The 22,699-nt window shown below is 45.6% G+C and overlaps 1 protein-coding gene across 1 annotated transcript in view; it reads right to left on the reverse strand.

Moving 5' to 3' along the window:
* Positions 1-22,466, reverse strand: part of SOCS7 (suppressor of cytokine signaling 7) — a 42,428-nt gene extending 19,962 nt beyond the window's left edge. Inside the window, exons 1-3 of the mRNA XM_048516441.1 lie at positions 22,400-22,466; positions 19,280-20,552; positions 7,204-7,268 (exon numbers count right to left, since the gene is read on the reverse strand). Of these exons, the coding sequence (XP_048372398.1) occupies positions 7,204-7,268; positions 19,280-20,552; positions 22,400-22,466 (1,405 nt within the window). The remainder of the gene's footprint in view (positions 1-7,203; positions 7,269-19,279; positions 20,553-22,399) is intronic.
* Positions 22,467-22,699: the final 233 nt, after the last annotated feature.

The raw sequence follows: 22,699 nt of genomic DNA on the forward strand, positions 1-22,699 counted from the left end.
CAGGTGTACTCTAATCTGGAGGAACTGGGTTTGATTCCCTGCTCTGCCGCTTGAGCTGTGGAGGCTTATTTGGGGAATTCAAATTAGCTTGTGCACTCCCACACACGCCAGCTGGGTGACCTTGGGCTAGTCACAGTTCTTCTGAGCTCTCTCAGCCCCACCTACCTCACAAGGTGTTTGTTGTGAGGGGGGGAGGGCAAGGAGTTTGTAAGCCCCTTTGAGTGTCCTTACAGGAGAGAAAGGGGGATATAAATCCAACTCTTCTTCTTCTTCCACAATAATAATAAAAGGGAAGAACAGTTGCTTTAGTTGAGAGAAATAACAGGCTGGCACCTAGCCAGCTTTCAATTGCTAGCTATATCAATTCTCCAAGGGGGTCAGTGTTGGTTCAGGCCTCCTGGGCTCGAAGCAGTTTACAATTGCACAAAATTGCAAGGACCCGTACAGCAAATCCAGCTTCCAGTAAAACACAGTGCACGAAAACCTATACAGAGGGACAAAACTTTATTGAAATACACATGTGCCCATCCCCTAACCTGGCTGAAAGGATGGACGGGAAAGACCAGGTAGAATTTCTCCACCTCCAATCAGAACACGAGAAGCTTCCCTTAACTAAGATGTTTATTATAACCCATGCTAAGAACACAGAATTGTGTCAAGGAAATAAAGGGATTAAAACGCAGGCTCTAACTTCCAATGCTAGTATACTAGATAGAGAGATTATATTCTACAGGACGACAAAAGATCCATAACAAAAGGCAGGAAACTGAAATTAAAAAATAACCCCCTATTCTTGCATTGAGAGCTGACTCTTCTGTTGCAATTTTGACGTCCTTTTTATCAAAAAGCCCTTCCGCAGATCTGTGTGAGAAAGTAGCTAGTTTCCTACAAGGTGTTATACACCGTTGCATTGTTAGAAATAAGTGTTAACTTAAGATATTGTAAAATATATAATAGAAGTGTTTTTATAATTTTGTTTTCTGTTCTATATTTTTAATTTTAATCGATTGTGTCTCCTTTTAATTATTATAATGGATTATATTTTTCATGCCAGTAAAGACCCATGAATGTATGTATTTACAATTTAAAAAATTGAACCAGAATCTCTTGCTCTCTTCTGGAATGTAGCTGCTGCTGTCTACATGCCCACACTTCCACTACCAAATTCTTTTCACCGTAGGTCTTGGCTTTGCATAATGGCTCTTCTCCATCAAGTGAAACTGAATGCAATATTTGAAATTAACTGGAGGGTATAACCAGATTTTGATTCCCTGTGTATTGGCAAAATACAGCCTATACACAGTCATGTCACGGGGTGAAACAGAGGGTAGCAGTTTATAGCCTTCGGTCCCTTTAAAATAGAAGCCGATTCCAATAACAGTGGAACCCTGAGTTTTCACCCTTCCAAGTCAACTGGCTTAAAAGGACATAATTCTGTTCCGGAAAGCACAGTGACACAATTTGCTGTATTCCCAACAACCCACGACACCCTGTTCTAGCAGCTCTACCGTTCTGGCTACAAGCAGGACTTAATCACTCTCAAAGTGCCACCCTAGAATTTGTTTCCAGCATAAAAGGCCAAATCCTGGGACACAAATATGTGAAGAGTGCCTCTGAGAACGTGTGTGTCTTTCCCTCCTCGCCCAACTAGGTGCAGCCTGTCTCTGGTCACTCTGATTAAGAAACAAAGCTTGACAAAGAATGAAGAATTACTTCCCTAGGCTCAGCAAACAATTTTTTTTTTTGTTCTGGGGGTGGTGATCAGAGAGGATATTTTTGCACTGTAGCAGGCAGGACAGTTTGGTGGTGGGGATAACATAGCCTCCTGCTTAGACATGCACAGTTTTGAAGTACTGAGATGGGGGGGGGGGGGGGGGGTTTGCAGATTTCGGTTTTCTTCCAGTGTTTATTTTCTTGTTAAAGCTAAACTTAGACTGCTTTAAAAACCTAAAATGCATCAATCATCACTTTCTTTGTTTGTTTGTTTGTTTGTTTGTTTGTCAAATTTATAAACCGCCCAACCCCGAAGGGCTCTGGGCGGTGTACACTGGGCCAAACATACAATGGCCAAACCAACAACACACCAACTAAAATAAATTAGAGCAAGTTAAAACAATTTACAAAATTCATAAAACTAGCAGCATCAATACAGTATACATAACAATAAGATTATAAAATTGTGCGGCGCCCGATTCCAATCTGAATTAGCTGGGGGTAGCAGTGTCAAAGATAAAGTTATATTGGGCGTTTCGATGATGAAATGGCATAATAGGAGCATCCCAGAGGGAATGGCAGCGGCCGGCCTCACCAAAAGCCGGGTGGAACAAAACTGTTTTACTGGTGGCCCTCGCGGAATTCTCCAAGGTCCGCGCAGGGTCCGGCACATCCTGCCGGAAGGGTGGTTCCTACCAGGCGGGTAGCTGCCAGGGGCCGTAAAAGCCCTGGCCTGGGTAGAGGCCACAAGTGTCGCATCATGGATGGAACCAGGGACCACCAGTGCAAATTGGCCTCTGGCCGACCGTAGGAGCCCTACCAGGACTGCTTATATGGGGGTGGGAGGAACAGTCCACGAAGGTATGAGGGTCCCAGGCCGCCAAGAGACGCCTCGTGCTGTTAATACCACCAACACCTTGAAAGTGCACCCGGAATTCCCGCACTGGGAGCCAGTGCAGGTGAAACGCAACACGGGGAGGTGATATGCTCACAAAAAGAACCGACTCGCACCAAAAGTCGGCTGCCGCTGCGTTCTGTGGACCAAGTTTTTCAAGTTTCGGGATCAAGTCGGCAGTGAGGCTCTGCATGAGAGCGAGTTACAATAGTCTAGCCTGGAGGTGACCGTTGCATGGATCACAGTGGCTAGGTTGGTCTGGGAGAGATAGGGGGCCAGTCGTCGGGCCTGGCGAAGATGAAAAAAGGCAACCTGGGTAACATGGGCCACCTCGCTCTCCATAGAAAGAGAAGAGTCCAGGCGGACCCCCAGACTGAAAGCCAGGGTGGTGGGGGTTAGAGACACCCCCTCCAATACTGGCGGCTGGAAACCCCCATGTCCCCCATCGCGGCCCAGCCAGAGGACCTCCGTAACCTTATCTGCAAAAAAGTTCACAGTTGTATATAAAAATATTCACAAGAGTACTTAGATCACATTCCTTGTGAGTAAAATTTGTCTTCAATAGTATTTTATCATTAAAAAAAACACCTTTCATAGGCCCCTCCACCCCACCAACACACTCTCCAAATTTCTAAACATTCCTTGGTGTGGGGAGAAGCTACATACACGGCCTTTTCCAGGTCTGGACCCCCAGTGTATCACATTTCTATTCTAGCTTAATTGTCTGTAAGTCTCAGTGTTAAAGGAGCTAGATATCTTCTCTTTCCTCCAGCACATGCAGAATCATAAAATCATAGAGTTGGAAGAGACCACAAGGGCCTTCACGTCCAACCCCCCTGCAATGAAGGAACACACAATCAAAGCACTCCCAACATACGCTCACCCAGCCTCTGTTTAAAAACCTCCAAAGAAAGAGACAACCACCACTCTCCGAGGCAGTGAATTCCACTGTCGAACAGCCCTGACGGTCAGGAAGTTCTTCCTAATGTTTAGGTGGAATCTCTTTTCCTTCACTTTGAACCCATTACTCCGTGTCCAAGTCCTTGAGGCAGCAGAAAACAAGCTTGCTCCCTCTTCGACATGACATCCTTTCAGATATTTAAACATGGCTATCATGTCACCCCTTAACCTATGCTTCTCCAGACTAAACATCCCTAGCTCCCTAAGCCTCTCTTCATAGGGCACAGACTCCAGACCCTTTACCATTTTAGTTGCCCTCCTCTGGACCCGCTCCAGCAGGTCAATATCCCTCCCGAACTGTGGTGCCCAGAACTGCACACAATATTCCAGGTCAGGTCTAACCAACGCAGAATAGAGGTACAATTACATCCCTCGATCTTGACACTATACTCCTATTGATACAACCCAATTGGTTTTCTTGGCTGCCGCATCACAGTGCTGACTCATATTTAGTTTATGGTCTACTAAGAGCTTTAGCTTGTCTGACTTTCTCTCTACACATCCTGATTATTTGTTTGAATTTCTCTTTGGTTATTTCCCCCCTTTTCCATTTCTTGTACATGTCCTTTTAAAATCTTATCTCAGTTGAAAGCTCTTTAGAAAGCCATTTTTCTTCCTCATTGGAACAGTTTGAAATTGTGCTCTCAAGATCTCACTTTTAAGAAATTCCCAGCCATCATGCACTCCTTTCTCTTTTAGTATTTTTGACCACAGGATCGCACCCAGTAGATTCCTAAGCTTACTGAATGTGTGTATGACTATACTTAGCATCCCCTTTCCACTGTATAACAAACTCCAGAAGAACATGATCACTCCCACCTAAGGATCTGACCACTTTCACTCCACTAATCAGGTCATCATTATTGGCTAGGAGCAGATCTAAAATAGCAGTTCTCCTTGATGCTTCTTCTGCCTTCTGGACCATGAAATTGTCTGCAAGGCAAGTGAGAAATTTGTTGGACCTGACTGTCATGGAAGAGTTTGAGTCCCAGCAAATCTCCCATTATTTCTCTTCTTTGTGCAAGTTTGGTCATCTATTCTCTTCTTTGTGCAAGTTTGGTCATCTGTTCCAAGAATGCCTCATCCACCTTTTCAGACTTCAGACTCTATTATAGACCCCCACAATTAGATCAGTGTTGTTTCTCTCCCCTTTTATTTTTACCCAGATGCTCTCAGTCTGGCTTGGAGGATTTAAGTCATGGACCTGCTCACAGCTGTAACAATCTTTTACGTATAATGCTACTCCTCCTCCTTTCCTATTTGATCTGTTTCTCTGAAATAGGTTATACCCTTCCATTCTTATGTTCCAATCATGAGACTCATCCCACCAGGTTTCAGTGATGCCTATAATATCATATTTGTTTTGCAGTATTAAGAGTTCAAGTTCATCTTGTTTATTTCCCATACTCTGTGCATTGGTGTAGAGACATCGAAGGCCATGGTGCATTTCCTCTGGCTGCTTCTTTAAGGTTTTTCCCCTCCCGCTGTTGCCTTCTTGACCTATTTGCTCAGTTCTCTCTATAACCTTTGGACTACTATCACTATCATTTTTTGAACTCCTATCTGTTTGAATATTGTCTCCCTCCCCCACATAACTCAGTTTAAAGCCCTTCTAATCAGGTTTGTGAGCCTCCTGGCAAAGATGTTTCTTCCTACAGGAGTGAGGTGCAACCCATCCCTTGCCAGTAGTCCCTCTTCATGAAACCACAGACCATGGTCCAAGAACCCAAATTGTTTCTGGTGGCACCACTGGCGAAGCCAATTGTTCACCTCCACTATTTTTCTTTCTCTCCATGGGCCACGTCTTTCAACCGGAAGTAGAGATGAGAAGACAACTTGTACATCCAGATCCTTCAGCTTCTTTCTCAGAGTCTCAAAATCCCTTCTGATGTCCTGAAAGCTACACCTTGCTGTGTCATTTGTCCCCACATGGATCAGAAGGAACAGGTAACGGTCAGTGGGCTTAACAAGTCTCGTCAGCCTCTCAGTGACATCACAAATTTTTGCCCCAGGGAGACAGCATACCTCTCGTGACATCTTATCAGGTCTGCAAATCGTTGCTTCTGTTCCCCTCAGCAGGGAGTCCCCAACCACAACTACACATCTCCTCTGATGTTTTGCCATTCTGTGGACTGAACCTTCTATTACTTGCACATTCTCTGAGGTCTGACTCAGTTGCTCCTGTGCGTCTTCCTTATCCTCATCCTCACCGAGAAGGGAGAGAACTTCAAAACGATTTTGTAGGTTTAAGCTCAAAGAATGCTCCCTAGACACTCTACTCCTTTGTGTCACATTTTTCCAGTAGTCCCAATCCAGCGCTTGAGAGCAGCCATCTGCCTCAGAGAGATTGCCGATGCGTTCCTCACCCAGTATTGTCAGCTCCACTGTGTCGATGAAATCTTCCTAATTCCTAATGTCTTGAAGGTTCCATGAAAGTAAAAGATGGAGTGACTCCATGAATGGCCAGCTACCACAGACAGCCCAAAGGCAAGTGGGTGTAGCTTCCAGAAAGAATTTTTAAAGACAGAAAAAAGGTATCAAACCCAAGAGCAACAAAGAGGCTGCTGTTTAGTGAAAAGTCCAAAGACCCCAGAGGTAGTTTTCAGCATTTCCTGATAAAGGCTTTCAGGTGTCCCCACCATATGAGTTTGGAGAATGGCTACCTGAATCTACAACAGTGGATTTACTCATCATATATAACAACTCCAAAAAGCTTTGCAGCCACTTGGCTAAGGAAATGTATGAACCTCCAGGTATTAACCAGTGTAATCAGCAAAATTTGGATTTCTTATAAATTAATGCACACATCCACAAAACGATTCAGTCACCAGAGGCCCCCATGGAGCCAATACTATTGTAATATTGTGCTTAGCACTGAATGCCCTCTTGTCCTTCCTCCCCCCCCCAAAAAAAAATACAGGAGGGATGAGTTTATATTCCCACCCTAGATATATATACTCCTCCGTATGGGAGTGGTGCACGTCCACGCTCACTTTCACATATGTTTTATATAATATTTTGGAAAATAAACAGTACAATTGTAAGGGCGGTTCCACCTTGAAGCCAATTGAATTTAGAAAAGTGTAGCTCTGCTTAGGGCTTGAGGAGAGTGTGACATTGTAGAATGCTAAAAGAGAGAGAGAATGCAAGAACAGGAAAGAAAGAGAATGAAAGAGAAAGAGAAAAAAGAAAGAAGGAACAGAAGAAAAAAGAAAGAAGGAACAGTTATAGATTCTCCCAACTCATCAGTCATCCAAGAAAAACAACTGGTATTCTACAAGGGTCCCCACATGCCAATAAAGGTTTACTTAATTTTATTATTATTATCAACAATCATTTACTTCATTTATTGCCTGCCTCTCTTACAGCGGTTGGGTTTTGCTCATTTTCAGGACAAAGTAAAACATTTCCCAAACCTACAGAACTTCAGATAAAAAGTCTCTAAAAGCTGCCAGTCCAAATAACACTTTTTTCTCCTAAAAGGATGCTCGCCCACAAACACCCTAATACAAACCATTTGCGGCACAATATCATGAAATAAAAATGGGAGAACTGAATGGCAAAACACCACACACAAAAACATTCATAAAACCATAAGAGCTGGAGGGGAGGAGATATAAGTGCGCGACACTTACCCGTGAAGAGGGGTCCAAAAACAACGGGAGAAAAGGCACTTTGAGTTCGCATCAATCTCGGTTTTCTGCCAAAAAAAGAAAAAGCAGTGAGAAGAACATATAAGTAAGAGAATTACCAGAACTTGCCACAATGCATACGTCTCAAACGTACCCTGATTCCTCAACAGCATCAGGTTGGATTTAAGTGAGATGACTTTCAGAAGTGAGAATTTACCCATGTGGAGTTTACAGATGAAATCTGTAGTCTTAAGAAGTACTGTCCGTTCAACCCCCCCTCATTCCCTTGCATCAGACCTACATAGAAAGTACAATATAGTCACAGGAGGGACTGTACCAATTCAGATGGCCGGGTGTGGGTGCTGAATTTGCCCCTTGCCTTTAGAAACAAAACAAACTTCTTGCAAACTAGAAATGCAGGAGAAAGAATAGAAAGGAGCAGCTTTTTAGAAGGACATTCGTTCAAAATGGCAGTTATGCTAAGGAGACGTTCAAAAATTCCCTATCAGGAAATAACATGTGATTGCAATGCAAACCATGGGCCCCTTCCGCACATGCAGAATAATGCACTTTCAATCCACTTTGCAGCTGGATTTTACTGTGCGGAATAGCAAAATCCACTTGCAAACAATTGTGAACGTGGATTGAAAGTGCATTATTCTGCATGTGCGGAAGGGGCCATGTAGAAACAGTTGGTCACATATTTTTATACTGTCCTTTTCACAGCACAATTAGACACCGCTTGTTGACCCCTTTTTTGGTCAGCAAAGGAGGATTTATAGACCAACAGAAAATCTGCCTGTTATTAAGTCTTGTGTTGTAACTGACAAGGTCGAAAGGCTCTTGTGTTTTGCTATGAAACAACATTCACAATTAAACACAAGAGCCTGATGTGTATACTCACCGAACAACTGATTCTTGGTTCAAATCACACTGAGACAATATTGTATTTTATATTATATAGTTTTCTAGTTTTGCTACTATATTATGTATTGTTTTGCATAATAAGCTTTTTATAATGCCAGTAAAAGTTATGTGGTGTCGGTCCCATTCAAAATTATGATAAACCCCCCTCTCTGCACTCTGAGGTGGTGAAGGAGTCTACCACCGGGCCTCGGGGTTTTTTAAATTTTTATTTTGCCATCAATTCTAGTTTTAGATAGCCCCTTGACTATCAAATGAATGCCTATTTGGGAGGAGGTTATTCCGTCTTGCCTTAATGTGTGAGTTTAGAGCCAGAGTAGACACATGCTAAATACATCAAGAACTACTAATTCAATTTGCTCAGACACTCCCGAGGCATGCTTGACAGAAGGTAATTATTGCACACTTGAAAAATAAGCTTTTCCAGCAACAAGTGATGTGTGCCTTCATCTTTAATCCAAGAACGTTTACCTCAGCTGTCAGAAGTGCCGTTCATTTTTCAAACTCCCCACATTCAGGCTGAAAAGCTACAAGCCCAGCCAGTCACCCATCGTCATGGCATCAAATTACAAACTAGACGAATCGACAATATCCAAGAGGATAGCCTGATATTCTTCAAGGGTACTGGTACTCCGATAAAATCTTTACTTGATATGAACCGATGGGTGAGCTTTGTTTACCTTCACTGACAAGCAGTTACACAAGGAAACGGCAAGGCATTCTCACATATTCAACACTGTGTACAAGCCTATAAAAGTTACTAGCCCAATTACATTCTTTCAGATGTTCTGTTGATGAGGGAGCAAGCTTGTTTTCTGCTGCTCCAGAGACTAGGGCCAGGAGTAATGGGTTCAAGGTGAAGGAAAAGAGATTCCACTTAAACATCAGGAAAAACTTCCTGACAGAAAGGGCTGTCCGACAGTGGAATGCGCTACCTCGGAGTGTGGTGGAGTCTCCTTCTTTGAAGGTTTTTAAACAAAGGCTGGATGGTCATCTGTTAGAAGTGCTTTGATTGTGTGTTCCTGCATTGCAGGGGGTTGGACTCAATGGCCCTGGGGTCTCTTCCAACTCTATGATTCTATGAAATCTGTATGCCTGCAACACAACATATTGACCAAAGACGTTTATGGCTTAAGAACAGCCTTAAAAAGGTAGATTTCAAAGGCAGTGAAACACTGACTCCAAGCAAGTAGAGATTTTTAAGCCTACCCATGTCAGGTTAGCAGATGACAATAACTGGGAGTGGGGGATTGCATTTGTGTGTCCTTTTTTGCCAGTTTACAATAGGGCAAGAATGCACCCATCAACTCATGCCGTCACGTTACTCTACACAATTTAAACCACAATATCGCCAGAGAGCAGATGGATTCTAGAGGAGTGCTCTTCAAGTGTTCCAGACTTGGGACTCACCAATGGCAAGCACATGGGACAAAGTCAACCATGCAGTCAGAAAATCCAAAGAGGACAAAGAGAGACAAGCCACGTTCAAGAAGCAGCAGCATTTGGATTTATACCCCACTTTTCTCAACTCTCAAAGAGGCTTACAAACTCCTTCCCTGCCTCTCCCAGTGGACACCTTATGAGGTACGTGGAGCTGAGGGAGTTGTGTGAGAATTGTGAAGTCACCCAGCAGGCTTCGTGTGTAAAAGTGGGGAATCAAACCCGGTTTGCCAGGTTAGAATCTGCCTGCTCTTAACCACTACACCAAGGGTGTAAAGTCAAAGGTCAGTGGCCCAGAGGAATGTGCTCTTGCTCTCAGTATTCCCACCTCATCATTCCAATGCTCCAGCAAGCCAGGAAAGAAAGGGCAGAAAGCAAGCGCAGAGCAACAGTACATCTGATATGGGGGTGCAAGAGAGAAATTCTCCCCAAATTAACTGAATTAACCCATCCTTGCAAGATGTAAAGAGCAGGGAGCAAGAAGAAAAATCTCCATCATTCATCAAGACCTCATTCGAAAAGCGAGAGATGCATTTCCCTCCCACATCTGCATTGAGCTATCACAAACAGACTCAAAGACCCTGACTGAATTATTGCTTTCTTAACTGTTCAACTATATATTATGACAATTTATCATATTTTATTATTCTACGTTACTGTATTTACTTATAAGCTGCCCCAATTTGGATTAAATAAATTGAAGTAACTACCGGTACTTTTGGAGCATTGTGGCAATGGTGGGAGCTTTTGATGCATTTCAACAGCATATAAAATAAACATGGCATACTATTCACTAAAGTAAGACAAATATGCTAAATCAGATCCCAAACCCATTTAGGAAATTTTCCTGATCTTACATTTTCCAGGAAACTCCAACATTGCTTAAGGATTTTGAACTGTCATGTCTCCAATATAAGTACGACAGTACCACGTCACACGGCCTTGTTCCCTTTTACACTTCTAGCAAACTGTTACTAGTTCACATACTCCTCCTTTGTTCTCTTTCTGAGATCTAAACAGTTCAGTCATGTCTACAGCCAAGAGAACACCAACCACCCACAGGATCCAAAATTTTCCAATCCCAACATAATTCCTAAACGGCACTCCAGGAAACCTGTTTGTATATTGTGAAAGAGTGCTGTTCTGGTGAATCCATAATTAGTACACACTTACAAGAAGGCAGCCTGGCATCTCTCTGATCAATGTACTGTTTTGTCCCGCCTCTTTCCACTTGGTCTGTTCTAGGGAAGGGCACTTCTATGGTGTTTCAGGTGCAACAGGATTGTTACACCACTCCCAATGCAGAATTACCCAGCCCCAGAACTAATTGCCCCATGCATTTCCTCTACATGAGTCAATGCTGTAGAATCGCCTCCTTTTAATCAATAGCTTTAGGCACTTAATACACTGTTAAATAGTACATTTAATGGCAAAGGTGAGCCTGGTACTGTATTTCATCTGCCATCTATAAACAGCAGACAATAAGCTTTCATTCAAATAAATAGAACCTGGTCCCCTATATCCAGCCAAAAATACCAGCAACCTTCTCCCACACCAAACATGCTCCAGAAAAACCACATCATTGTCACTGAAGTCATACACAGAATTAGGGCATTCTAGGTCCATTGACTTCTGTGGCCCTCAAAAGATGCAACTCTACATCAGATTGCTCCGCGAAGCTTCCAACCATCATAGAATCAGAGTTTTCTTTAGTGAGCGCAAAACGCATGTACTCCAAGGCTCCACACAAGCACAGAACTTGGTACTGGCTGGAAAATTTCACTTCCTGATGTCTCAAGTCTCAATTGGATACCACCCAGAAAATCTCAGGTTGATTCCGCATGGGCCAAAAACAGTGGTGTGAAAACGGTGTAAAAGGGTTTATACCATTTTCACACCGCTGTTTTTGGCCCATGCGGAATGAGCCTCAGACTCAGTTAAGATTTTCAGTGCTTGGGGCAACACATCTTCATCCTCTCAATGTTCAGACACACAGGGGGGGAAATCCCTTGCAGAAATTTGTTTTTCATACTACAGAATGTGTGTTTATCCCAGCATGGAATTTGTGGAAGGGGACTGTTTTCATTTACCACAAGCTAGTATGCAACCCTTGATCCGCACCCAACCCATTATTCACCCCCAAAATAGATGGTGTAATTCTAAGCATGTATATTTAGAAGTAAACCCCACTGATTTGAGCAGGATTCACTCCCAAACAAGGGTGTTTAGGACTGAAGTTACGGAACCCACTGCCACCAGAAGTTTCAGGGCTGCTCAGTTTAAGGCCTTCTCCTCACCCCACCACTTTACAAGTTGCACTTTACTACCCCCAAGAAAGTAAATGTTTCCAACCCCAGAGAATCCACTACCCCAAACACTGTTAACATTTTTGAATGCAGCACCAAGAAGATCCACTAAAATTATCTACAGACCCTGGGCCCCTTCTGCACCTGGAGAATAATGCATTTCAATGAACTTTGCAGCTGGATTTTAGCAAAATCCACCTGCAAACCATTGTGAAAGTGGATTGAAAGTACATTATTCAGCACGTGCAGAAGGGGTCCTGGTCTTACAGCAGCAGAGAATAGATTACACAGTTATTCTTTGCAGGGAAAAGGGAAGCACTATACGTTGTCAGCATATATTAATTGATTTAACTACAAGCAATTAAGGGAGTCCTGAAGCAGTCAGAGAAGAAAGGGGGAAAAAATCTCAGCTTTACTACCATTTAATTGCCAGGAGTAAAAAAGGCACAGAAATGGTTGAAATGGACTAAGCCTCACTAAAATCAAACCAAGTATGCTCCTATAACTGCAGATCCTTAATACCCATAAATACAGCTCATTTATTTGAGAGGGGGAGTGTCCTTTGTGCCTGTCCAGTGAGAGAATAATAACCATACTTTCATGCCCCAAACTCATTCTCTGGCACTTCCAGATCTTCCCATATTACTCAACCTACTAAATAAAATCCTATTTTATGGTCTACTCCTAGACTGAGGACTGGTCTATCAGCTTCATTTTAGAGTCCTGAAAACTTTTATTCCTTAGCTCATTTTTATTTGTAAGTTTTTATTGTTGTTTGCTTACTTCCTTTTTACTGTTTTAGTTGCCAAGCAACCTCGAGCAGAGGAAGACAGGTAGTCTACAAATCTTCTAAATAAAATGGATTCCTTGTGAAGACAGCGGAGAATAGACAGTCCTCCCAAACTGCACCATACTGACCTGCCAAAAGCAATCAATCTTTATTATGGTCATAGACCAGCATAAGGTACATTACTAAAAAAGTAAAATGTGTTAAAACTATATTTCTAAAATAATCTACTGGTAAAAAGTAATTGGGAACACAAAAATGTATGGAAAAATAAAACAGAATAAAAATATAAAAATTAAAAGGGAGAAAAAGTTTAATTTTAAAAAAAAACTATGAAAGATTATAAAAGGGGTTAGACATACAGGATCAATAGAACTGTTAATAAAAGGCTATAACTATCAGGTTATTAGACCTGCTCTGAGACACAAGCCATCCTGCAACCTATCTCAACAGCAGCTACACTGACTTTGGCAGCACTATTTGATGTCAGGATCGATACCAATAAGCAGCACGGAAATATAAAATTGTTCTGTGCGACCTGGAAATCTATACAGCAGTGGTAAAATAAATAAGATGCTAGTATGAAGATCTGATGTACACAGCAGCCTTAGGCCAAGTCTGACCAAGGGTGTCTCCAGCCCAGTACTCACTGGAAATGGCTCTCCAAGGTTACCAGTTTTGGTTAGTCAAGGAAATGTGCACATTTTGACGCAGTAAACCTTTGAAATCCAGTGCTAGTGGAAAACATCAGGGGAAGACCTTCCTTAGCAACTGGCTGACCAGTTTGACACAGGAGGCTGGACTGGACGGACCACTGGTCTGATCCAGCCGGGCCCTTTTTATATCTTGGAAATCTGCCCCCTTTTGCATACCACTGAGCCATTGGATTCAGACTCTCTCAACCTCTCAGATGTTGGATCTGGCAATTTTTCAGAGTGTACAAAGGCTATCGTGTGGAGCAAAGCCCATCTAGTCTCTGTGTGTGCCAGGAACAAAAATTACGTTCCTCCATTTAAACGAACACACTTCATTTATTATAGAAACTCCATTTCTGAATATGATAAATATTGCCTCCTAATATCATCTAATAAACTAGGACGGAGGGAGATGCAGGATTTGCATCCTGCCCTCATGGCTGCAAGATGGAGAAGTGGTGTGGAGAGAAGGTGTGAAAGGCAGAACTTTCATTGAGAGTAGCAACCTAAACCTCAAAGGGAGGGTGTCAGAGTCGTAGAGAAAGGCTGCTCAGCGTCTTGACCCCTCTATTTCCCTGACTCTCTAGTCAAGTCCTCTTCTGAAGTCTGAGGTCTGAAGTCTGAGTACCAAGTCCTTCACTTCCAACATGAGCTACATTCCCACCTCAAGTGTGTAGACTTAGAAACATGCCCTAATTGACAGCAATAACCAACATAACCAATACCTGTGCAGGAACTCTAGTATCGTAGGCAGAGCTGCTCACATCAGATTTAGAAGAAGAGTTTGGATTTATACCCCACCTTTCTCTCCTGTAAGGAGATTCAAGGTGGCTTACAAGCTCCTTTCCCCACAACAGACACTTATGAGGTAGGTGGGGCTAAGAGAGTCCTGAGAGAACTGTAATTAGCCCAAGATTACCCAGCAAGAATGTGCAGAAACACATCTGGTTCACCAGATAAGCCTCCACCACTCAGGTGGAGGAGTGGGGAATCAAACCCTCCAGATTAGAATCCACCTGCTCTTAACTGCTACACCACGCTGAGTGAGAGCCAGCTCTAAGTCGCACTCCATCAGAAACTTGTCTAGAGTCAGGAAATAACTGTGAACTGTTGTGTCCTATATACACTATAGAATGGCCAGTTTAAAGAGGTCAGGATCATCTAATAATCTAACTGATGAAGTGGAACTGTTAAGAAGGATTTTTTTAATGAAGGAAGTACTTTTGTCGTTTTTAATAATTTATTAATGTTTCCATTGCAAGTTTCCAGTTTCTGTAATCCACCTTGATTGTGGACTAGAAATGAAGTGTGAAATAAAAATGACAAATACTGCAACGCCACAAAGAATAAAACAGGATCCTCAAACTCTTATTTTTTCAGTGAACCAGAATTCAAATTGCAAGACCTCCAGAACTGGAGAATGCATCACATAACTATCACCCCAGCTCCTGAAACGAGAGATTTTATGCTTAGCTGTAAGGGGGGTTATAAATTAACAGAATACAGTTTTCCCTTCTTGCAAATCATGAGAACACACACCCAAATTAGTTCTGTAAGTTTTATTGCCTCGATTTATAGTCGCCTTTCTCACTGAGACTCAAGGCAGATTACAAAATATGGAAAGCAATTCTCCAAAATCCAAATCAACATAGATCCTTCAGCCAGTTTCAATGTTATGCCATCTGAAATTCTCTATGGAAGATGTCAAAATGTAGCACGTTCAGCCAGTGGTGGCGAACCTTTGGCACTCCAGATGTTATGGACTACAATTCCCATCAGCCCCTTCCAGCATGGCCAATTGGCCATGCTGGAAGGGGCTGATGGGAATTGTAGTCCATAACATCTGGAGTGCCAAAGGTTCGCCACCACGGAGCTAGGCATTGCCTCTCTAAGGCAGACTGCACAAAAACTATCCAGCATGCTCTATTTTGTTGTCCTTTTTATTCGGAAATTCAAAATAAGTATCTAAGCCCTATTTTAGTAAATAGGACAGGACTTTCTGATTCTGCTAAGCTGATTCTTCTCTTGAATAATCCCAATCTTGAAATAAGTGAGGAAGTAGCAAAATTTTTGCAAGGTGCTATAAAGCTGCATCAAGATGAGATTGGGAGATGAATTGTCGTTTACTTTTTCCATCTGTAAGTTGTGGTTATGGCTTGCTGTTAGTTTTGTTTATGGTTTGATCACAGTTGCCTGATGTCTTATATGCCAACAAAGGTTTTCTTTCTGTCTGTCAACAATTCAAAGAGTCAGCAAGGACCCTTACTCAGCAATGTAGGAGGACCAGGAAGACAGAACTAGAAAACAGTGCAAACAAAAAGCTAATACAGCAAAAACCATCTAAGGCATAACATTCCACAATGAAGAAGGAAGGTACAAAGACAAAGAACACTGCAGTAAAAAGGGGGTCATGGCACAGAGCAGGGAAGCTGCAGCTCTGCAGTCAAAGCGCTGCTCACAGCCTAAGTTCGATCCCAACAGAAGTCAATTTCAGGTAGCTGGCTCAAGCCTGACTCAGCAATCCATCTTTCCCAGGTCGGTAAAATGAGTACCCAGCTTACTGGGGGTAAAGTGTAGATGACTGGGGAAGGCAATAACAAATCACCCTGTAAACCCCGTAATGTGGCATCACCCCATGGGTCAGTTACAAGACCCATTGCTTGATAAGGGACTATGTTTGCACTTACATACAGTAAGCACTGCAACAGAGTACAACACTATTCTTTATAGAATTCGCCTCCTGTGCTGTTCCACTATACTTCGGTTCTAATCACTTTGTCAAAATGCATTTCTACTTTGCATATCCTCCCAAACGACAGGAACATGGGGGCCTTCCCCATCCCCTCAGGGAAGCCATTCCACAAAGGGGGGCACCACTGAGAATATTGGGCTGTTGCCAATCTTACTCATTTGCAGGCTGGGACCTTCAGAAGATTTCGCTCAGACAACCAAAGCTGTAGCAAGGTAGAATAGAAGAGGTGGCCGTGTTGGTATGTGACCCAGAACCTTGAACTGAAACCCAGTAATCAATGGACTGTCTACAGAATGGGTGTGACAAGCACCTTCCGCTTTGTACTCAACAGTAGTCGAGCCATGGCATTCTGAAGAAGAGTTTGGGTTTATACCCCGCTTTTCTCTACAGTAAGGAATCTCAAAGTGGCTTAAAAACTCTTTCCCTTCCTCTTCCCACAACAGACCCCTTGTGAGTGGGGCTGAGATTCAGAAAGAACTGTGACTGACCCAAGGTCACCCAACTGGAGTTTCTGAACTGACTTTAAAGGCAGATCAAGGTAGAGTGTGCTACAGCTGTCTAGCCTTGAAATAGCTATGGCATAGACCCCCATGGCTAAATCAGCCAAATCAAGGTGCGGGGCAGGGGTCATCTTCCAAGATAAAAGAAGATGAAATAATGCCTTTTTTGGCAATTGCCTTATCATGTTTCTCCAAGCAATACAGTTGAATCCTACGAAAGCCCTAGGCTTGCAACTGACTCAGCGAATGTCAGCTGGACCCCTGCAAAAGTGAGGAGGGTCCATGCCTTCCCAACCAGAATCACCCCATCTAGTCAGGATTTAGTTTCCCCTTGTTCGCCCTCAGGCATTGAACCTCAGCAGTTATGCACTTTGCAGTTATGCACAGTCACGACATTTACTATATCACCAGGCAATGCGGATGAAGGCATATAGAGCTGGGTGTTTGTGTATTGATGACAACTTACCCCAGAACTATGAATTATTTCTCCTAAAGGCTTTACACCATGCAGACTGAATAGACTGAGGAGAGGCCTCCAGCATCAAAGAATCCACTGGCTGACATATAGCATTCTAACCATTCACTGACAAGTCCGTAACTTCTAACTAGCCAATTGTACATTCAACACTAGAGAAGCTACCGGTAATTTGTAACAGATTCTTCAAACCGCAAAAACAAAATCTCATCAGGATCTTAGAAGACTGCCATTCTCAGTAAGGCCATTTCTGCACAGCACAAATAAAGCATCCTGAAGACGCTAACGGAAGCTTTTTGGGGAAGAACTCTGCACAGCTTTTTCCCCAAGATATCTTCAGGGCAGCTTTTTTCTGCTTAACCTGGGTTTTTTTTAGAAAATGCTAAACTAGCAATCTTTTCTCCCCCAGACGGAGTCCACGTTTCCTGCTTGCTGTGCAGAGAGCGGGAAATGTCTTATATTTCCCGCCCGACTTCTAACAGCTCTTACCTTCTGAGGAAAACCTTCACCAAATGGCGGGTGGCACAGAGAATCACAAGAGGGAGAAAATGGCAAGCATGGGTTGCGGCAAAAACAGAAGTGAGAGCTATTTGGGGGGGAGGAGGGCAGGAAAAAGAACTGCTTTCCCTGGCAACACTTTTTAAAATCTGTGCTATGTGGACAAAAAAAGGCCAAAACGGTTCTTTCGAAAATGTCTCCAAGGCATTTTATTTGTACTGTGCAGAAATGGCCTATGCTAACTCGGGTATAAGTCTCAGTGAACTCAGCAGAACTTATCTTACCAATAATAAAAGGCTAAGGGATGGAATGTCTGACAACAAATCCTCCACCAATAGGGGAGCAGGACTCATGAAGTAAGTCCTGCTTCTCTATTGGTGGAGGGTATTCAGAGCAGCGGTATCTTGGTGCCACTGCTCTGGGATTGCACAAGCCTCCTGCCCCCCCCCCCCCCACATCCGGCAAGCCCTCCCGGCCTCCCCACACAACAAGCCCCCCCAGCCTGATGATCAGTCCCCTACCTGCCCTCACCCTGTACCCTATCTAGGCTTGCTGAATTGCTTTTACCCTACACTGGGCTTTACTGCTAGTATCTGAATAAATGTGCTAAGGATCACATTGTCAGTCACCTTTTGCAGACTACCAAGACAGATTCTCTTTCCAGCTTTCCAGCAGTGCTCCATACTTCCACTGCATTAAATTACAGATCAATATCAGCATGCCACACTTCTTATTAAAAAACCCAACCCAAACAACACATTGCACAAGCCTTCCATGTTCTCCAGAACACTTTGGGGAACCTGACAGTTCACAAGATGAGCTTTTCTGCCAGGGGAAGGGAAAGGAAGGGAAAGGCTATGCGGTGGGGAGGGGGGGTTATGATCATGAAGCTTGTAATGTGCCACAGCCATGTGGGATGGGTGTTGTAGTCAAGAGGAGATCTGAACAAGATTGAATGACATAGCTGGCTGGATTCACTCATCTGTCCTCTCAGATGGATGGGTTGTAACAAGAGGTATTCATCGTCTTCTGTTGGAGTTTTTTTTTTTGCTAAGGATCAACACAGCCATTTACTTTGGGGGATCGACAGAGGTCAAGGAATTTGGTAGCTCAAGTACATGGCTTGGAGTCAAAGGGGAAAAATGCTTGAAGGAGGGATACAGAAAGCGAGCAACATACTGAAGAAGCTAGTAGGGTTCAAAGAAAATATTCTTCTATCCCTCAACTCAGATCCAGGCCCTGCTTCCCCTCTACAAAGCACCACAAACCTTTTTAAGGTTCTAAGGCAGGGGTCTCCAACTCTGGCCCTCAAGAAGTTAATGGATCATGATTCCCATTATCCTTATCTTCAGGAAAGGTTGATGGGAACACTAGTCCTCAAACATCTGGAGGGACAGAGGCTGATGAGAATTTCTACCAGCTGGCAGGGGCTGATGGGAACTGTAGTCCATGAACATCTGGAGGACAATTCCACAAATATCTGGAGTGCCAGAGGCTGATGGGACTTCCCATCAGCTGGAAGGGGCTGGTGGTAATGGTAGTCCATGAACATCTGGAGGACCACAGGCTGATGGTAATGGTAGTCCATGAACATCTAGAGGGCCAGAGCTGGACACCCTTGTTCAAACCCAGAGTGGGATCCCACCTCTCTGCCTCCCCTACCCCATGTTTTTCCCCCCAAGAACCCTCCTCTGCTTCCTACCTGCCCGAGTCTTGGTCCCGACCCCCGGGCAGGGACACGTTGGGGAGACTCCCGGCCGTGCCCCAGGCGGGGGCAGCGGCGGCTGGGGGAAACTCCTTGTCGCCCGGCCGACGTGCGCCCGAGCCGGCTGCGGCGTTGCAGGACGGTCCGCTGCAGCTCTTGGTGCGGAACAGGCGGCTCAGGCGGATCTTGAAGGAGCCTTTCCTGGACGGGGCGGACGAGCCGGGGCGGTTGGCCCCACCGGCGGCAGGGGGCACCGGGACAGCCGGAGGAGGCGCAGGGGCAGACGACGACACGGGGGCAGCCGGAGGGGGTGGCTGGAAGCGGCTGTCCCCCACGCCGGCATCTTCGTCTCCGTCCTCCTCGTCGGGGCCCAGGGCTTCCAACACCAGCAGGGCGTCGCTGGTCTCCTCCCCCGGGGGCAGCAAGGGAAGAGCGGGCGGCGGAGGCAGGAGACTCAGGCACGGGCACTCGCCAGCAGCCTTGCCTGGCCCTGCCGGCGCCGTCGGGGGTGCCTGGTGCAGTCCCAAGGCGGCCAGCTGCAGCTCCAGGCCGGCCCCCGGGGGGAACAGGAGGCCGCCGGCCGCCCCGCTCCAGCATCGGCCCCCTCCGGGCTCGCCTTTGGGGGCGTCCAGCAGAGCGCACCGGTGCCTGGCGCACAGCAGCTCCGCAGGCTGTTGAGGAGGAGCCGCCGGCGGCAGGCAGGCGGCCGGGGCGCTCCCCGCCGGCTCCCCAGCCTCGCCAGGCCCGAATACCAGCAGCTGCGAGCCCCGCAGCCCGCCGGCCCTGGTTCGATCCCCGCCCGCGGTCTCCGCGACAGCTCCGCCGAGCGCCAAGCCCACCGCGGCGGAATCGGCCCCGGCGTAGCCCAGCAAGCGGCTCAGAACCCGGTACGAGGCCGCCGCCGCCACCGCCTCGCCTCCTCCTCCTCCTGCAGGCTCCGCCGTTGCAGCCGCCGCCGCCGCTCCTCCTCCGGCCCGCTGCATGGCGCTAAGGGAGGCGGCGCATTGCATGGAGCCAAAGCCTCGACGGGGAAGCCGGACCCGACTCCAGCTCGGGAGGGGGGCTCCTCGCTTGCACCCCGGCCAGCTGGCAGGCAGGCAGGCAGGCAGGCTGGCTGAGGGGCCCGCCCGAGCGGAGGCCGTGCCCGCCCTCCGATTTCCCTTTCCGCTGATGCCACCGATGATGCGCGCTCCAATGTGACCAGCCCCAGCGCGGCTGCGGCGCCTTTCCGCACTGGGCGCTCCGCCCCGCGTTCGCTCCGCCCCATCTGCTGTTTCCAATCCAGAAGGCGGGCAGATGCTCCTCTAAGTCACGCCCCCTTTGCCGCTCAACCCCGCCTCCTCGGCCAGGGCACGCCCCGATCGGCATTAAGCCCGTCCCCCGGAGGACAGATGGCGTCTCCAAACATTTGCAGTGGGGGTCTGGTACCCCCTGGACGGCTGCCAAGGGCCCGTCCCTTTGCCCGGCTGTAATGAGCTGAACATGATTTCATTTTGCATTTGATGCAAATTTTGCCAGTGAGTCCAGGCTCCCCGGGCTTTGTGCTGGAATACTGGTGACTGGTTTAATTTTGCTAGGACAGCCCAACAGGGCTGCTGCTCCTTAGGAATTAATCTTCACGTTAGCATTGAACAGACCTCTTGGACTTTTATACCACTAGGTCAGTGATGCCAAACCTTTTTGAGACTGAGTGCCCAAACAGCACCCAAAACCCACTTATTTATCGCAAAGTGCCAACACGGCAATTTAACCGGAATACTGAGGTTTTAGTTTAGGAAAAATGGTTGGCTCTGAGGCGTGTATTACTCGGGAGTAAGCTTGGTGGTAGTTGTTGGCTTTGCTTGAAGCAACCGTGCAACTCTTCGAATGGGTGAATCACGACCTTAGGAGGATTTACTCAGAAGCAGGCCACATTACCAGCAACCGAGCTTACTCCCAGTAAAGGATCGCACTTTAGTTCTTTGCATGAAAATCAGTGGGGTTTAACAGCGCTTAACAGGGTTACCTACACTGCTTCCCCAAAACTAGGTCTTAGGTTTAATGCTAATGATCGAGCCCAGCGGCCCAGGCCAGCCTAGATGTGGGAGGACGGATTTCTCTCCCACATGATGTTTGTGTGTGCCTACAGAGAGGGCTCTGGCACTTGTGCCATAGGTTCGCCATCACTGCACTGGGTGCTTTTTTTTCCTTCCTGGGAGAAGCTCTGTATCTTCATAGCTACAAACCAGGCAGAAAATACACTGGTGTAGCTTCCCACAGCATGGAAGTCTGTGACTGGTCTCTGAAAGAGGAGTGCGCCTAACAGAACGGAAAGAAGAAAAAATGATGTTATTCGGTATTCGCATGATAGAACTAGAAGTGTTTGGGTTGAAGTCTTTCTTTGCAGGCTGGAAGCCCTTCTCTTCCAAACACAACTGTAGATAGGAAGGGAAAGGAGCTTGTAAGCCACCTTGACTCTCCTTACAAGAGAGAAAGGTGGGGTATAAATCCAAACTCTTCTTCTCTTCTTGTTATTGTTGATTACTCAGAGACAGCAGGAAGGCACATGAACCAATGTAATTTCTTTTGTCCAGACTAAGCCCAGATGTTCAAAATAGCTTGAGACTTTGTTTAAATCAAGAATATTTAGACCAGCTGAGATGGTTAGAAAGATGTTCATCAGCGTTTTGGAAGACCCAGAGCATTGCCTAAGAACATAAGAAGTGCTCTTCCAGACCCCTGCGTGCTATCTAGTCCAGCATCCTGTTTCACAACGGAGATGACTGGTTACCAAAGGGCTAACAAACACAGCTCAGAGCCAAAGACCTTCCCCTGATGTTGCCTCCTAGCACTGGGGTTCAGAGGTTTAGGGTAAAGGTAGACCCCTCTGCAAGCACCGGGTGTCATCACATGCAGTGACAATATTTACTAGGCAGACATTGCAACATTTACTAGGGGTGGTTTGCCATTGCCTTCCCCAGTCGTCTACACTTTACCCCCAGCAATCCGGGTGTTCATTTTACCGACCTTGGAAGGATGGAAGGATGAGTCAACCTTGAGCCCGTTACCTGAAACTGACTTCTGTTGGCATCGAACTCAGGTCATCAGCAGAGCTTGGACTACAGTACTGCAGTTTACCACTCTGCACCCCGGGGTTGGTACTAAAGCTGTACAAGAGTGCAAAATACCCCTTCTGTGCCAACATGGCGACCGCAAATATTGAGAGCATCTATGTACAGATGGGAGGCTCTTGGTATATGCAGTTCTAACAACATAAAGGTTTCTCATATAAAGACCCACTGTGTCCTCTAACAGAGAGATCCCTGGAATATAAGGGAGGCCCCTCCGCACATGCATACTCTGTCCAGAGACGGGGCTGCCTCCCAGCACCCAGCAGCCTGTTCTGCCACCCTCCTTGCCACAAATGCTCACCTAGGG

The sequence above is a fragment of the Sphaerodactylus townsendi genome, linkage group LG15 (genome assembly GCF_021028975.2).
Source record: "Sphaerodactylus townsendi isolate TG3544 linkage group LG15, MPM_Stown_v2.3, whole genome shotgun sequence".
Taxonomy (NCBI): Eukaryota; Metazoa; Chordata; class Lepidosauria; order Squamata; family Sphaerodactylidae; genus Sphaerodactylus; species Sphaerodactylus townsendi.